At 40.4% G+C, this 18,163-nt stretch overlaps 1 protein-coding gene and 1 pseudogene across 1 annotated transcript in view; one reads left to right on the forward strand and one right to left on the reverse strand.

The window, feature by feature from the left end:
- The window catches only part of Snx9 (sorting nexin 9), a 107,231-nt gene that overhangs the window by 9,131 nt on the left and 79,937 nt on the right, over positions 1–18,163 (forward strand). The window contains exon 2 of the mRNA XM_023712216.1: positions 14,181–14,267. Coding sequence (XP_023567984.1) covers positions 14,190–14,267 — 78 coding nt within the window. The 5' untranslated portion in view covers positions 14,181–14,189. The remainder of the gene's footprint in view (positions 1–14,180; positions 14,268–18,163) is intronic.
- Positions 285–936, reverse strand: LOC101568367 (annotated as a pseudogene).

Genomic DNA, 18,163 nt, shown 5'->3' on the forward strand with positions numbered 1-18,163 from the left:
TTTCTTTCTTTTTTCTTTTGATATTTTGAGATAGGGTTTTGTTCATTTCCTAAGTTGCCCAAGCTGGACTTGAACTTCCAGTCCGCCTACCTCAGCCTCCCAGAATGCTAGGAGTACAGGAGTTGTCACCATACCCAACTCAAAACATGATCATTTAAAAAAATGTTGTTTCCTCCTTTGTGCACTATTTGGTGTAAAAAATACTCTGGTCCTAAGTGTCCTTGCCCGCAGACACCTTGTACTGCAGATGGTTTTTGTTTTCCTGACATGTCCAGTGTACAACACTAATCACTAAGCTCTTCCTCATCCCTGAAGTATGCGCTCTTCTCTATCCTTGGGCACAGAGAATCCTCCTCGTCGGAGGTCCAAGGGCCTGTACTGAGCTTCCATTTGTTTTGTTCTTCCATCTGGGCTTGCTGGCAGGCGAGGGCGTGGCTGAGGCTGTCCAGAGCGGTCTCCTCGCCCTCATCCTGGCGTCCTGCTGCGTCCTCCAGTCCTCCATTTCTTCCGGTTCAGCAGTTTTCTTTTCTTTCTTTCTTTTTTTTTTCTTCTTTTCTTTGGAGGTTCACATTCCCTGAGCATATTCTTTGGACCAGTGTAGCTTAGGTGTTCACATTTGTAACAGATTTATCAAGGTAGTTTCGCCTTCGGGTGAATTCAGTTGCTCTTCCATTATCAATAGCAACTTTCACCTTTATCACTCTACCAAATAACTGTTGTTTATGGCTCTGCTGCAACTTTGTGCAGTCTTTGTTTTCTTATCTAAAACCAATATAAATGCAACTCCTTTACTGTTCCTCAAAGTGTCTTTGTCTTTCATTATTGTAACCTTCACAGCTTTGCCATACTTGGAAAATATCCGGTAGCAGTTGTCAGGGAGAAGGGCAAGTTGGACATTTACACTGTGCTCTTACTCAGAGCCAGGCCACCACGCATTTCTTCAGGCAAGGTGGCCTGGGCAGAGTCGGCGGCACAGGAGCAGGGCTTCCCAGGCAGCCGAGGCCGGTGCTGTGTGTTTTGCGGCTCCCTTCAATCCCGATTGTGTAGATTTGTGTGCTAAAAGTAGCCACCTTTCTCTTAATGGCTACACTTTGATACATGCTTTTATCATTTAGCTTCCTTTGTAGTCTCAAGATTTTGAGTAGTGAACATTTGTTCCTTTTGTAATAAAGAAAAAGCTCCGTTTTTAATTTGAAAAATTAGAGCAGAGCCCCAAATTTATCTACCTTTTGTTAATTTGTTTTGAATTGTACTAACATGAAAGAGTGTTTAATTAAATCTTATAAATAGGAAGTGTTACTCAAATAGAAAAATGTTCCTGTATTCAGGATTACAGTGTTATTTGTAAATTACAAAATTTATTTCCTTAAGTACCTTATTTTCTTCCAAAGGACAAAATGTTTTCTGTTTGTTTTGTGGTACTGGAGGTTGAATGTAAGGCCTCAAATACCAGGCAAGCGCTTCACCACTGAGCTGCATCCCCCAGTAGGCACTTGCTAGCCTTGAACTTTTGAACCTCCCGCTTCAGCCTCCTGATGAGGTGAGATTATGGAAACATACCACTGCAGCCAGGTGTATTTTTAACTTTTAAAAATGCCTAAAATGCTTGGGATGAGGTTGTATCTCAGTATTAGAGATGTGCTTGGTATGCTCAAGGCCCAGGGCTTGTACCCACATTGCAAACAGCACCACACACACACACACACACACACACACACGCACACACACGTCTAGAGAACTTATTGAACAGCCAGCATAAACCTGAAGGCCTTAAAATTACTGCATAATAAATAATTTGCAATTGTACCTGGAGCTGGGTGCCTCTCCCCAGAAGCTTAGAGGATGACTACATACTAGTTCTTTGTGGCTTGGGGAGGCACCTGTCACTTCTCTCCACCTTCTTACAATCGCTTAGTCCTCAGATTTTTTTTTAAATTTATTAATTTATTCATTTATTTTGGAACTGGGGATTGAACTCAGGCCCTTGTGCTTGCCAGGCAAGCGCTTATTCAACTGAGCTATCTCCCTGGCCTCAGATTTCAATTGAGAGTAAATGTATGCCGAGATTTCACAGTAGCTTTGTAGATGGGCCTGATAGTTTGTCCTGTGATTGTGTTACCAGCCAAGTAAAGTGTATACAATGTGTTTGTAGCCACCACCCACAACCCTAAAAATCAGGAAGAGATCTGTGGTGACATGTTGATGTAATCATTGGAGCTCAGATAATAACAGAAAATATGGAGATAAGAGTTTTAAAATTCTGATAGCATTTAAAACTGCTTCTGAAAAAAGTAATTTGCTTCTGCTCTAGTTTTTTTGTTTGCTTGTTTTTGTTTTGTTTTGTTTTGTACTGGGGATTGAACTCAGGACCTTGTGTTTACCAGGCTGGTGCTTATGTGCTGAGCTGTCTCCCTGGCTACTCTAGTTTTCTTATCTTTATGATGTCCTAAAGTTCTCAACCTTTTAAAACCTTTTAAAACTCATTTCCTTTGTGATAACTCAAAGCATCTTAAGTCCTTAGAATTCTGTAGAAAACAGATAGTTTTTTCCCAATCTCCCCTCTCTCCTGACTCATTAGGAATCCCTGCTATACTGAAGGACTATGGCAGTGGTAATGCGCTTCTATCTGAGAGAGAAATTAGATGCTTGTTTATTTATTTGGTACAGGGTCTCGCTACACAGCTTGGACTCATAGTGGTCTTCCTGTCTCAGCCTCTCCAGCACTGGGATTACAGGCATGCACCACCATACCTGGTTTTGGGGCCAGCACACCATGCCCAGGATACTGGGGCTGGCAGGGTATGTGGTATGAGGGATCAAACCTAAGTCCTTGTGCTTGCCAGGCAGGTGCTTTGGCCACAGAGCTATGACCCAGCCCTGAGATGCTTACTAATGTGCATCCATATTTCCCAAATAATGACAATGACTCCTGAGTTGTAGGCATCAGTGATAGAGCTATAACACAGTTGCCTGGCAAGTCAAACAGTTTCAGCTTTACTGTTTGCCTACTTAGAAACTGTGAAGCATGGGGCCAGGGAGATGGCTCAGTGGAATAAGCGCTTCTCTGGCAAGTGCAAGGGCCTGAGTTCAATTCCTGGTTCCACCAAAAAAAAAAAAGAGGAAAGAAACTGTGAAGGAGCAAAAAAACAAGCCTGTGTCAAAGCCAGAAGAAAAAAAAAAATAGATATAGTCTCAAACTAGATAAATCTGTCCATGAGTAGTCATACTGTTTTGACAAGGATTATAAAAGAAATATATATAATAAATTTCATATTTATCTTAAATTTATGTTCAGAAAATGTTATGATGTAGAAGGGGGTCATTTCTCTACTTTCATAGGTTACAGTAGCACTGAGCAAACAAGGATGTGTTTACTTTGCCATCTCATTTAAGTTTTTTTTTTTTAATTTTATTTGTGTGTGTGTGTGTGTGTGTGTGTGTGTGGCCAGCTCAGCCCACCAGGGGGTGGGGCTGGCTGGCATGCGGGGCTGGCTGGCATGTGGTGCTGGGGGATTGAACTGCGGTCCCTGTGCTTTGCCAAGCTTGTTCTAAGTAGGCGCTTTAGACCACTGAGCCATCTCACCAGCCCCCTCATTTAAGTTTGAGGTCTTTTTTTTTTTTTTTTGGTGGAACCAGGGATTGAACTCAGGCCCTTGTGCTCACCAGGAAAGCATTTATTCCACTGAGCCATCTCCCTGGCCCCTTGAGGTCTCTTTAATTGGTCTTGCCTTGATTAAAGGTATATTTCAAAGAAGGTACAAATAATCAATTTCTCTGATATTGCTCTAGAATTTTGTCCAGGGCTTGTCACACTAAACCACTTGCAGGAACCAGTGAACATTGAATGCTGATAAATACTTTGTGTCTGTGGCCTGGTTCCTTCTAAATCCTCATCCACATAGTGTCTTGGAATGCTTCAAAAAATCTTTACCTGATATCCATTTAAAGCAGTTTCCTTAAAATGTTCAACATGTTTTACATGCTGTACCTGACTTACAGTCCTCAGAATTCATGCTAGAGTAGGAATTACCAGCTGGCAACAATTTCAAATCATTGTGTGTAAGAATCCTAGATTTAAAGAATATTTCCCATGTGTCTTTACTATTGTTACAGCTACACTTAATTTGGTAGTGAACTTTTTGGCAATTTATTTTTATCAAGGTTCCTCAAAATATTCTATTTAGATTTCTTCGAAAGAGTTACTTTTTCATACTTATTAGTTTATATAATAATTCAGTTGCATAGCTACAGTAATTACTTCTGGAATAAGCAGGTTTAAGAACAATCACAATCCGTTATTGGTAAGCATATGATTCAGTCGGTGTAATCGGAGTTGCTCTGTGTATTCTTAGAGTAGGTTTTTAAATTCAAGAGCTCAACATGTCACGTTACATACAACGTATGTCACTGAATCTGGGAAGGTGGTAGTGAGGAACACAGAATGCCTGATACTCTCTTGTGAATGGGTCGTGTTTTTTAAGATTTATGGCTAATTACCTGGGATTGCTTAGGTTAGAGTTAGGGTTCCATTTTGGGATTTTTATTTTTATTTTATTTTGTATTTTAGGGAAGGGTCTACAGGGTGTTCAGGGTCTCACTACTAGATCCCACTCATATTGATCCACCTGTTTACAGCGTCCCAAGAGCTGGGATTATAGGTGTACACCAGCACACCCAGTCTTAGTAGCTGTCTCAGGGCACCACGGGGGCAGGGCCAACTCTGGCAGGCCTGGGGATCAAAACCCCAGCCCCTGTGCCTTCTTGCAGGTGCTTTAATCCTCTGAGCTATTTGGCTGACCCTCCATTTTGGGATTTTTAAAATAATTGATGCCAGATGTTGAATTCAGTCTTGTTTATTATTTTTGTTAATTGATCCACTTTCTTTAATACATAAGTATTCTAGTGCGATTATCATGATTTACAAAATGATTAACCATATCCATATATTTTCAATAAAAATATTTTAGGTTGTCTTTAAAAATAACATAATTCACTAAAGTGCTATGGAAGTATCATTTTTCTACTTTATAAAAGAAGAAAATAGTTCACAACTGTGATATAAGTTCAAAAGATCTTGCAAGTATGAAGCAAGTATTCATTAACAGTGTCTAGAGGCTTTCTTTCCTTCGACTTGACCAATATGGGAAGATTTAGTAATGTAATCTGCTTCTGGTGATAGCATGTAATCTTTCTGGGTATTTCAATTTAGCTATTTTTATTATTTATATTTCGCAGCTTACTGTTCAACATATAAAAGAAATAAGACTTTTGAGGTACTAATGCTTTTCATTAAGACAGTGGGTACAGACAAAAGCCAAGTTTCCAACTGCACAGTAAAGGCAGGCCAGGTCACAGTTACCGTCCACCTATGCCCCAACCCTGGCAGTGCCTTTGTTCCAGCCTAGATACGTACTGTGTCTCATGTGTACATGTATTGTAAACATTCTGTTCTCAATAGAGAATTCAAGCACAGTGTCTCTTACTTGTTTTCATATGTTTATGATTGTGGCGGGTGTTCAGTCAGTGAATTTTTGAGTATGACCTGGGAGCCACCTTGGTGAAAAGACCAGTCTTTGTTATCAAGCTTTGCTTCTTCGTAGCAAATGAATTACTCTAGGCTGTGAATCCTCATCTGGGATTATGCCAGAGCTGGCCCCTTGTAGGAATGCTAAATCTGTAAAGTTCTGACAGTCCTGATGTAATAAATGTAATCCCAGCACTCTTGAAGGTTGAGGCAGGAAGATCACAAATTCCAGCCTAACCTGAGCCACGTCGCCACTTAGAGAAATCCTGTCTCAAAATGGACGGGTGAATGTCTCAATGTGAAGGCCATGCATTCAATCTCCAGTACCACCAAAAAAAGAGTAAGAACTGCCCTTTTTCCACCATACCTAATTATGCCCTTAGCTAAGCACTTGAGATCTCTCCTGGAGCTGGATACGGAGTTCTCCTCTCTAGCTCACAGTAGAGAGAGGGATAGTAAGCAAATGGAGGCTGCTCTCCAATAAAGAAGGAGAGAGGAACACACATACTGCCATAGTGCTTATTCTCATGATGTTTTACTGGACAAGAGAAGAGAATGATCTAAGAGAGGATTTGCTCTTGTAGAGGGGAGATACTGCTGGATTTTTCGTGTGGGGTTAGACTAAACAGATCTTGAAGGCCAGGAAAATGAAGTAAACCTTGACTAGGGAAGGGAATCATTAATAGCTTTTGATGGGTGAGATGGTCACTCAGCTTTGTCAAGAGAATTTCTCACAGCAGTACAGAGTTGAATGGGTAGAAGATTAGCGCTAAGAGGGAGTTCCAGAGCCAGGGTACGCTAGGCTCCAGGGTGGTCGCTATCACTGTAGAAGGATTAGGGTGAAAAGCTTCATATACCACTTCTTATATTTCTTGGTCACTATGCCTCAAAACAGGTAGCTTGCTAGGAGGGAAAAAGAAGATATAGCAAAAAAATCTCATCAGGGTATACATGTCCAGCTGTAAAGGTGTCTAGGGAGACCACACCCAAAGGTCTTATCTTCTGGCCTTTGCATATAGTAAGTCCTCACTTTATATCTTTTGACCTTTGCTGAGTAGTGCTTTAGTCAAGATCTCTTCCTTTGTTCATATCTGAGTTATTCTTCCATTTTTGTATGGTGAATTTAAGTTAGCTAGTCAAATTGTATTTTTTTTTTTAATTTTCATTCTCTTTGGGAGTCTTATTTTACATTTAACTGTGCAGTTTTCCAATACAAACCAGCTGTAATTCACTGGGGATGTTCATATTCCCCACATGAATCAAAGAGAAATTGTTCTAAACAAGCACTGATAAAATAAGTCAAAGCTAAGAAGACTGGTCCTAGTCCAAGAATTGTGTAAAACAGAGACTATATGCCTTAGATAAGCGGTTGCATGTGTTTTCAGGTAGATGGCCTAAAGGAGAAGTATCATTTTGAGTAGTTTAATTTTAAAGATCTGTGCATTTCACTTAAGTAATACTCCTATTTAGTTGGATAAAATGTATGTAACTTGAATTCTTTAAATAGATCCAAAGGAACTTGCAGGGGCATTAAACTTAGAGGAAATATTTTTCATCTGCAGAAAGCTGTATTTTCTGTACTTTGAATTAGTAAGATCTGTTTTATTTGGAAGTGGCAATGAATTCACTAAGTTAAACTAAGCACTAAGCAGGCATTGTTCTGTGTGGCAAATGGATTAATAATTCAACCCTTTAACAAATACTTGTGTGGCTATTCAGCCAGGTACTGTGCTGTGCAAGATAGGAAACTTAATAGAATGCAGATGTGTAAATGAGCAATAATAGTACAGTGTGCAGACAGTGGTAGGGAAAGTATATTGTTCTAAGGCAGGGAGTTGGAGGGATAGGTACATGACAGATTTTGGAAGTCATAGAATGCTTCCCACACATGAAATATAAGCTGGTCAATGAGTAGGATTTAGCCAAGTGACAAAAAGAGAGAAGGTGCACACAGATAAAAATCCTGGGGAAGAAGGCATGACATGTTTGTGGGATCGAAGATCATGGCACAGTGATAGAACACTTGCCTACCACGGGCAAGGCCCTGGGTCTGCTTCCCAGCCACAGATACACGAAACAGAATATTTTGGCTCCTATTAGAATGGTCAGTGAGATCAGATAAGCCCTGCCTCATTTCATGCAAGAGTATGTTAGAGATGCTTGTTCCCTAGTCAAGTAAAGAGGACTGTCCTAGGACCTGCCACTTTCCTGTTGTGGCTTTGGTCTGGGGATGGTTCCTGCTTTCAGCTCCGTGAGTACCAGGCCTGCTGATGCCGCCTGGGCTGTCAGGCTCCATGGGCCCCACAGTACAATTGGGCGGTCTGGCTGACTCCTGCTTGATTGGTTTGTTTGCAATTATGGGAAGTAGCAAACTCCAGAAACAACTTCCGTGGGACTCAGTAGCTGGGGCTCCACTCTCCTTTGACTCCTGAGGTTCGTAGTCTGTGAAGAGAAAGTAGTTATCCACTATATGACACTATTTTCAGCAAAGGCAGAATATGCGAGTTGTGATTAAAAAAAACTATGGTGATGTCTAAATTTTATTATAGTAAAAGACTCATTGCTGTTGATTGCTACCACTACCAGATAGCGCCCCTAACTTCAAACACAGTTATTACTGTTCTGCCACTTTCTGAAGCAGTTCTGGAAATTTTCTTGTGTGAATGAATGTCTTTAGCTGCGTTGTTATGCCAGCCTCAATGTGCTGAATCAGTTGAAAATGTTTACCTTTCATGGTCCTTTTTACTTTAGGAAAGAGCTTGAAGTTACATGACAACAGGTCTGGTGAATAAGATGGATGAAAACACACAGTAATATTTTTATAAGTCTGCCACTCTGTTGGATGGCACTTGGCTGCTCCATTTTTTACCATACCTCATAAAGACACTCAAGAAAGAACTTCTGGGACTGCTTCAGAAATTGCCCAAAACAGAAGACAGCCAAAGACAGGCAGGGATGGGGTGAACTGGGGAGTAGGGGGAGAAAGCCTTTTTTGTTTCATGTATTGTATGCAGGATACTCCCTGGGGGCAGTAAGTACTTACAACCCTTAATCCTAGCCAAACCAGTCAGTGGACTATTTACTAATCACACCCTTAATCCCAGCATCAGGTACTCTAGATTCAACCACTTGTAAAGCTCCCTCTCTTGCCATGACTGCATGACTTTGGATGGGACATCTAGACACAAGCGATAGCTAATCCTGTAATCTAAATGAGTAGAGAATTCCCAACATAGAGAAATAATTAATGGTAGAAGAGATGGAAATGCATATTATCTTGATTTGTATACACATTGTATACATGTATTGATTTCCCATAGTGTATTCCACAAAGTATACAAATTAAATAAATACAGTAAAACTTAGAGATTGGCCAAGATTGGTGGGTTAAGTGTGTTGAAGACAAGTCAAGTGTTTTAAGGGAGACTCATGGCAACGTGTCTTACTGTAATACATTATTTTAAGCCTCACATATATAATGTTCCAAGGTCATAATGACTAGCATTTGCTGGCCTTCTGTACAGTCAGTTTTCCCTGTGCTTTATTTTTATTACTTCATTTCTCATTCATGTCACAAAGCACATGCTGTTATCTTATTCTTGAGGAATTTAAGACATGAAGTTTACAAGTCTGACCAAGTTTTCAAGAGTGGTGGAATGTGGATTTGAACCCTTGTGCCTGGCTCTAAACCAGCTCATACTCTAGATTGCCTGTGATTGCATTTCTTTTCCCCTTTTGGGAAGAATGAACCACATTGTCAGTACACAGTGCTGGTGAGGAGGTGGGAGACAGGCATTGTTGCTGGAGCGAGTTATTCTACTAGCTCTCTTTGGGATTTGGGTACTCTTTGCTCTTCAGCTTTTTAAATATACTTTTCCCTGCAGTAAACATGTAGTTTTACAATCAAGAAAAACAATGCAACTGTTTTAATTTGGAGTACAAGTTAATCTTTTCTTTTCTTTTTTTTTTTTTTTTTTTTTTTATAAATGTACTTAGTACAGGGTCTCACTCTGCAGCTCAGACTCAGCGATCCTGTTTTCAGCCTCACTAGTCTGGGATTCCAGGCCCACACCACCATGCCCAGTCTCCATGGCCAGCTCAGTGCATCCTGGGGTGGAGCTGGCATGGCATGTGGTGCCAGCGATCAAACCCAGGCCCCTGTGCTTGGCTAAGCAGGTGTTTAATCTGTTCAGCTATCTTGCTGGCCCTTGAGATGATTTTCTTAGCTACAGCTAAGTTTTGTCTTCAAGTTAAGAGTGGATTAGGGGGCCTGGCCTTAGCTCAGTTGTTTAAGTGGCTGCTTCCACAAAGCTGTCAGCCTCAGGTTGCTGTAGTTCGATCCCCACAACACTCCAGCCAGCCAAACCACCTCTTAGGGCATTTAGAGAAAAAAAAAAAAAAACTTAAGAGTGGATTAGTAGGCTGGGGAGGTAGCTCGGTGGTCAAAGTGCCCACCTGGCAAGCGTAAGAACCTGAATTGAATCCTCAGTACTGCGTGCCAGCCCCAGAATACTGACCACTGAAACTGGGCATGGTGGTGCACACCTGTAATCCCACTGCTGGGGAGGCTGAGACAGGAGGATCACTACCAGTCCAAACTGCATAAGGAGACCTTGTATCAAATAAATAAATAAATATTTTTAAAAGGGTGGATTAGTAACCTTGTAGCAGTGATAAAAAAAAACAGGTAGATGTACTGATATGAGTGCGAAGATCAGACCAAAAATGAAGTGTAGAAGACTTGTGTATGCTGTGGTTCTGTATAACTGGTTCTGTATTTGTTTTTGAATAATTTTGTGCAAACAAATATTAAATGCATAACATTTTGAGAAGGACTTTTTTTTTTGTTTTGGTTGGCTCAGGCCGCCATATGGGTGTGTGTTGTAAAATGCATAACATTTTGAAGGATACTTTTAAAACTATTTTCACGTATTTTGGCAGGGTAAAAGGAACAATTTTAAACTTTCCTGCTTTAAACATGTTCATCATGGGGCTCTACATGTGTGATGGTCCTGTGCTGCCTAATGGGATTATCATGTTTATACATCCTGGTGGTTCAAGCTGGTGGGAATGCGTTGACTTCTTATTACCTTCATTGTAAAAGTGTGCAGCATAATATTTATATATGTCATAAAATTCATTATTTATATTAATGTAAATATTAATATTTATATATATCTGTGTACAGTGAAATTTAAACTGCTTTCAGAATGGGAACTCTTAGAAGATGGTTTAACTGCGTATTGTAGCCTTTGATATGGATTCTGATGGTCTTCTAATCCGCTTTTGAGTTAAACTGGAGAATATTTTTGCTTTGTTATAACCAGGGAATTATTTTCATATATTTCAATGTTTTCTACATAATTCTAAGCATCCTAGGTTATGGTGAAAGACAGCTCTTTAAATCCCTCCCCCTGCCCCATAGTATAGAGGATCAAACCCTTGGCTCCACACTTTAGGCAGCCCCAGCTCCAATTTAAAAAAAAAAATTTGCAGCTCTGTATTCCTGTGGCATGACAGCACATGGGAGTGCATGATGAACTAAAACTGCTCAGGTAGCACCAGCAAGTAAAAGAAAAGAGGGGGAAGAGGCCAGGGTTCCATAGTGCCCTTCAAAGAAACACCCCTAAGGACTGTATTAGGTCCCAGTTCTAAAAGTTCCACCACTTGTTACTAGTGCTATAGACTGGTAACTGAATCTCCAACACATGGGCCTTTGGACCTTTAAGATCCAAACTATAGCGAAGAATAATTGTATCTTGAAAACCATAATGGGGTAGCATTCATCACCTATCACATTAGCAGAAAGGCAAACGTTGGTGCTTTATTTTGTTTGTGAAGTTGTGCAGAACTATTATTATTTACTATTCATGTATACTACTGGTGGATGCTTAAATAGTAAGAATCCTAATGAAGTGAAACATGGCAACATATGCCAGATTAATTTGTCTTTCATTATGTTTGAGATTAGCAATATTTCATATGTTCAAGAGTCACGTATTTTTCTGTGAACTTTGTTCCTCTGCCCCGGTTGTTGGTCTTTATCTTGAACTCTAGGAACCCGTTGTATATATTAAAAGAAATAACCTTTTCTGATGTGAGTTGCAAATATTCTTTAAAAGTTACATTTCATACTAATGCAAGTGTTCTGTAGTCACTGGGAGTTAGGCAGGAGCAAAAAGAAAGGATGTGGGGCAGACAAAATAATAGATGTGGGTAACATAAGTAGTAACTAACAAACATTTGCATGTTCTTTTCCTCAGAAAAGGAAATGTTCAAGATGTTTGAGATTAGTAGTTAATGGAACAGATATGTGAGATTGATGTCTGCTAAGATGAATCTGTGGTGCTTTTGAAATATCTATAGGGCCAGGGAGGTGGCTCAGTGGAATAAGCGCTTCCCTGGCAAGCGCAAGGGCCTGAGTTCAATCCCCGGTTCCGCAAAAAAAAAAAAAAAAAAAGAAAGAAATATCTATAGACGAGATGAGTTGTGGTTGGCAGTAGGTTTTGAATATGTAGAATGAAGGTATCTGTGAACCAGGAACTTTATGGAAATACAGCTTTTGAAGACACAATGGAGCTGGGGATCGAACTCAGAGCTTTGCTCCTACCAGGCAAGCACTGCAGCACTGAGCCACTCCTCCCCTCTGGACCAAGGAAATATTTCTTAAAGTATGTCTCTAACATTGGAAAAGGTGGGAGTAAAAACATGGTCCTTTTCTCTGAAGGCCACGTAAAAAATAGACTGACTGGCATTTGGAGTTGAGGATATAATTTTTATCAATTTGTATACTGTCAGTGCTGCAGAAGAGGAGAAAATGGGGCTTGGTAACAGTAGAACGTTAGAGAGAGATGGAAGTCAAGCACAGTGAGAGGGAAGATAAAAGGTTTTCAGTGCTAAAGATTCCCGGCCTCACGTAAGCTTTTTCTTCTCTAGACTGAAGGGTTACATTTTTTTCTAGTGACGTGTTAATGATCATTTGACTGTTCTAATTTCAAAAAGGCACCTCTAGTTGTTTTGGGGCTGGGGAGATGGCTCAGTAGCACAAGGTCCTGAGTTCAATCCCCGGTGGTTGCAGGGCGCATGATTATTTTTCTATGAATGTCTTAGTTCTTTTTTTTTTTTTTGCGGAGCTGGGGATTGAACTCAGGCCCCTGAGGGAAGTGCGTATTCTACTGAATACTGGACAATTTATAGAGACTAGAAATTTATTCTCACAGTTCTGCAGGTTGGTTGATTCAAGGCCAGGCCTTTGCAGGTTAGGCCTGGAGTCTGCTTCTAGGATGGTGCCTTGAATACTTTGTCCTACAAAGGAGAGGAGGCCTCCTCCCATGGTAGAAGAGCAGGAGTGAATGGACTGACGCCCACAGCTTCTCCTAAGGTGGCGTTAGTCCGGGAGAACGCAACACCCCCATTGGGTCCCACCTCTTGACACTGTTGCATTGACAGTTTGCAGCATCTTAGTAGGAAAAATTTCAAACATGTGGAACAGTTGAAATAATTTCCCACTTAACACAACCCATCACTTAAGTTCTGTGACCTTGTATGATGGCTGCTGTATACTTACCCATCACTCCATTGTATTTTTTAATGTATTTCAAAATTGTAATCCCCTCATCTTTTATCAACAGGAATTTAAGAGAAGACAAAAACATTCACTATAGCAGTGGGTAAATGTTCAGCAAAATGTAAATGTATTAGAGAATACCCATTCACTCATTTTGTGTCTGTCTTGCTGTCTATTTTTACCAGATCATAAGGTGAATAAATAAAAGACTTAGACATTCTGTGTTTGGGGATTAATTTGATTTAGCTGACTTTAGAAAAGCGGGATTCTTAGGGAACAGTAACACCATAGCAGGTTCCTCTTGCCGCCCTGGAGCTTGGCTCGGTCCACACTCTGGGCTCTTCTCCAGGGGAAGCTCACTTCCTTCCGCAGGGCATCCTCAGGCTTTTATCTCCTTGCTGTGCTCATTGCACGGAGGACTGAGGTTGATGTGACATGTTTTTTAAAAATATCCCACAACATGACAAGCAGAATTTTATCTACTTCGCAGCTGTGTGAGAAAAACACCTCCTCATGGTTTCTTTGTCCTTTGTCCTGGCTCAGGGAGAGTACAGTGCTGTCAGTGCTTGGTTGCTTGCTTCTGTCCTTCACCCCTTCACTAAACTTGGGATGGAGAAAAAGGAGCTGATGGGATTTCTTGATTGGCAGATTACCATATCATTTGCTTCTAAAGTAGGAAAAATTTCAAGCACGTAGAAGAGTTAAAACAATTTTCCATTTAATAACATAACTCACCATTTAGATTCTATAAATTTTATCATGACTGCTTTATCACATATTCACCTATCAATCTTTTATGTTTAAATATGTTTTAGAACTGTAGTATCCCCTGCCCCTATCCTCTATCCCCTTTTATCACTAGCTGTGAATCCTTCATCCCACTTAAAAGATTTTTAGGAGCAATTCCTGCAATTCTGTCACCTCTGTGTGAGAACTGCCTCAATACGAGTATATCAGGTGAATTTTTTGGTAATGTGTCTTTCTTTCCTGTCAGCCAGAACGTTTATAAAGCAAACTGTACAGGTTATTTGGATGTTTGTTCTTTGGTTTACATGTATAACTCCCTTTGTTCTTTTCCATTCCCAACAGGCTCGAGTTATGTATGATTTTGCTGCTGAACCTGGAAATAATGAACTGACAGTTAGTGAAGGAGAAATCATCACAATTACAAATCCAGTAAGAGAACTTCATGTTGAAATTTGTCCCTTATGGAGTTATGTTTAAGAGCTTATGTTTTTAATAAGTTGATCATTAAATTTCTTCTGTTGCTTGTGAAGTATTGACGGTACATTAAGATACTATTAATGAACAGTGAAAAAGTAAATCCCCTAAGGATAGCTGGGTATATTACTGAGGTTATTATGTCTCTCTGTTGTGTAATTTTTTATTAAACTTTCCAGACACCCTATAGTAGTAGTCCTGGAGCTTAGGTCGGTGAGCTCTGTTCTGTACGCATGACACAGTGCCCTGGACACATGAGGGCTGGTGCCGACTCCTGCACAGCTCAGACTGCTGATCACTGTCACTGTGGCTCTGAGCTTCATCCTTAAATTAGATTATTGGAAAGCAGTTTATAATATTTAGACTGCATTAGCTTAGCTCCCAGCAGAGTGATCTCTGCTGAATTACACTTCATTGCTTCAGCCTTGATTCACATAAGAAGCAGCTGTGTATAACGAACATGCCTGCATCTTTACAGAGCCGTGTTTGAACACATGTGCATATCCGTGCTTTTCTTGAGAGTGTGCTGTGTGTACACACACACTTCATATACACGTGCATATCTCTATATCAGGAAGTGTACTGTGCTCTGAGCATCCATGTGATCTTTTGTCTGAGGCGCTTTCTCTTAGAGTTTTGTCATGTTTCCTTTTAATAAAATCAAATCTTCATGTACTGTTTTTTTTTTTAAGTTAATCTTTATTTATTTATTGTGTGTGTGTGTGTGTGTGTGTGTGTGTGTGGCCAGCTCAGCCCACCAGGGGGCGAGGCTGGCTGGCATGTGGTGCTGGGGAATCGAACTGTGGTCCCTGTGCTTTGCCAAGCTTGTTCCAAATAGGTGCTTTAGACCACTGAGCCATCTCTCCAGCCCCTTCATGTACTGTTGAATGACTATATGAGTATTATTTACGTTCCTCTGTGTGATAGTTGCCTCAATTGTGTAATTTTCCTTTTTTAAAAAATTATTTTTAATTATTTTTAAATTTTTATTTATGTGTGTGTGTGTGTGTGTGTGTGTGTGGCCAGCTCAGCCCACCAGGGGGTGGGGCTGGCTGGCATGTGGTGCTGGGGGATTGAACCGGGTCCATGTGCTTTGCTAAGCTTGTTCTAAGTAGGTGCTTTCGACCCCTGAGCCATCTCACCAGCCCTAATTTTCCTTTTTATATGTAACTTTGTTGTAACATCCTTAAGGTATAGAGTTATGAGATGAACCCTATTTGATAAGGTTTTTAGAAAAATTATCTCAATTTCTAGTATTTTGCTCAGTGCTTATATAGCCGAAGAAGAAACCAAAACAGGTGTGGAGAATTAGTCTTTGTACTTGTAAAATGAGTAGAACTTTATCGTACCTCCCTTTTTTTACCCCCCACCCCCAACCCCAACTTCCTTGACACCATGTGACTGCCTTTGTCACAGGGCTCTTTGACCTCCCTGGCCCAGGTTTCTGGACAGGTATCCTCCCTTGCCCCCTGCTTCCACCTCCAGGCGTTGTGCATAGTGTCTCCTCTGTGTCACCTACACACTGAATATGTGTGCAGCCCTGACCAAGGTGCCTTGAGATACAAAACTTTGCCCTTGCTCTGGGCTCTTTGTCTGCATAACTGTGTTGTCTCCCCCCCCTCCGAATGTTTCTAACGCAAAATAACAGTTTTATTTGGCACGATAGAGCATGTCACGTTCTATATTCCTCTCCACATACCTCTCTAGCAATCCTTTTGCAATTCCCTCTTCCCTCTGCTTTGTATTTTCTTCCCCATGTCATTCCATCTTCAGCCTATTTTCCTCATGTGACATACATATTCTCAGACTTTTATTGCACGCTGTATGCTAAATCTGTAGTATTTGCAGCTTAACCAGATCTTTCAAGCCTCAGATTTGTCTGTCCAGCTGGGTCTTAGACATCCTTAGTTTTCTCATAAGCACATGCAGTGCTTGCCAGTGCATTACCTAGGCCATACTAATTCTCTTCCTTAACTTTGTTGTTGTGATACCATATCCACTTAGGCACCCAGGTAAGGTTTCCAGTTGAAGCCTTTGTCTAGAGGCTTGCTCACATGTAACCTCTCTCCTCTGTCTCTGCTGTTGGTGTGGTACATTGAGCTCTCATCTCACCTGACCTGTGCCTCTTCCTGCTCGTCTTAAAGCACCAGCTCCCCATGTCACTCCTCCCCAGTAGCTGGCTCCCAGTCATTGGTGAGCCTGAAAGATACCCTGCCATTTGGCACCACTCTTCCTCTGCAGTCTTTTCCTGTGTGTGCAGCCAAAACATATGCTCATGTATGCACAGGCGTTACACAACTGTACATACTTGCATATTTACACTTCCCTGCATATACAAGCACATGCATACCTACTGTCATATATGCACATACACTTAGGAAGTACACATTCTTATACCTATACACACCATCTCATGAAGATTCACAAGCTCACATTCTTAATTATTGTGTATACAGGTTCTCACAAGTGCACATACTTACACACGCACAGTCCTATCAGTTGTGATTTTGCCCTGTTGTTCATGTTATTGCTCTACCTGATATTTCCTCTTCTAGTTAAGCTACTCTCAATTTATCTGTCATGAAACAGAATACTCTCCTCCTCCTTTCTTTATTAATCTAGAAGCTATCTTTTCAAAAAAATGGAATCTTATTTTTTTTAATATATTTGGTACAGGGTCTCACTACACAGCTCATACTCATAGTGATCTTCCTGTTTTGAGCCTTCCCAGTGCTGGGATTATAGGCATGCACCACCATGCCCAGACTCTGTGGCTAGCTCAGCATGGGACCAGCATGCCAGGGATTGAACCAAGACCCCTGCGCTTGCCTAAGCTGGTGCTTAGTCTGCTGAGCTATCTCATTGGCCCAAAAGTAGAATCTTTTATGTGATGCTATAATGTCTCTATTTGTTTGAATGTATCACCCACTTTAAACTGAGATTGGAAACTACATCTTATTCTTGTATTTTCCTACCCACAGCATGCTAAACTATTTGTACTGTTGGGTATAAAGTAGGCACATTTATTTTTATTATTTTAAATTATTTTATAATATTTTAAATACTTAACAGGAGAGAAAATATATTAACACCTTTGTCCCCATCATTCATCTTTAATAATTTTCACCCAACCCATGGCCAAGCTAATGTCATATTCCTCCTAGGTATTCTTCCGCCTTCCCTGTCCTACAATGCACTTAATTGTTTTGAAGCAAATTCCATGTATTATTTCATTCATAAAAATTTCAAGTCAGGTGTGGTAGTATGTATCTTTAGTCTCAGTTTTCTGGAAACTGAGGCAGAAAGATCACTGGAGCCCAGATTTCTAGACCAACCTGATCAGTGTAGTGAGACCTTGGCCAAACAGACAAACAAAACAAAACAAAAAATTTTCAGTGCACATCTCTAAAAGTTAGATTTTACCATTGTGGGTACCTAGCAAAATTATTCCTTACTACTACCACCAGATAGTCCATATCAGTAGTTCAGTAGCTACATAAACTTTGCTGACTTGAAAGTTGTTTCTTTTAGCTTAAAAACTCATTAGAATTTTCTGTTTTGTTTTTGGGTTTTGAGACACAGTCTGGCCTTGAGATCACTGTCTTACTTGAAACGATCTTCCTGCCTCAGCCTCCCAAGTGCTGGGATTACAGGCATGTGCCACCACATCTGACAGAAACTCTTTAGAATACTGATGTCAACAAACAATATTAGATATACTCAACCTCAAATTTGACAGATTACTGTAGAAGATCATGTTTCCTAATTTTTTTGTTCTCTGGGATAATATGTCCTGGAAAATATACTCAATTGTCTTCTTTCTTTCTTTTTCTTTTTTTTTTTTTTTTTTT

Source organism: Octodon degus, unplaced genomic scaffold (genome assembly GCF_000260255.1).
Source record: "Octodon degus isolate 3935 unplaced genomic scaffold, OctDeg1.0 scaffold00024, whole genome shotgun sequence".
NCBI lineage: Eukaryota > Metazoa > Chordata > Mammalia > Rodentia > Octodontidae > Octodon > Octodon degus.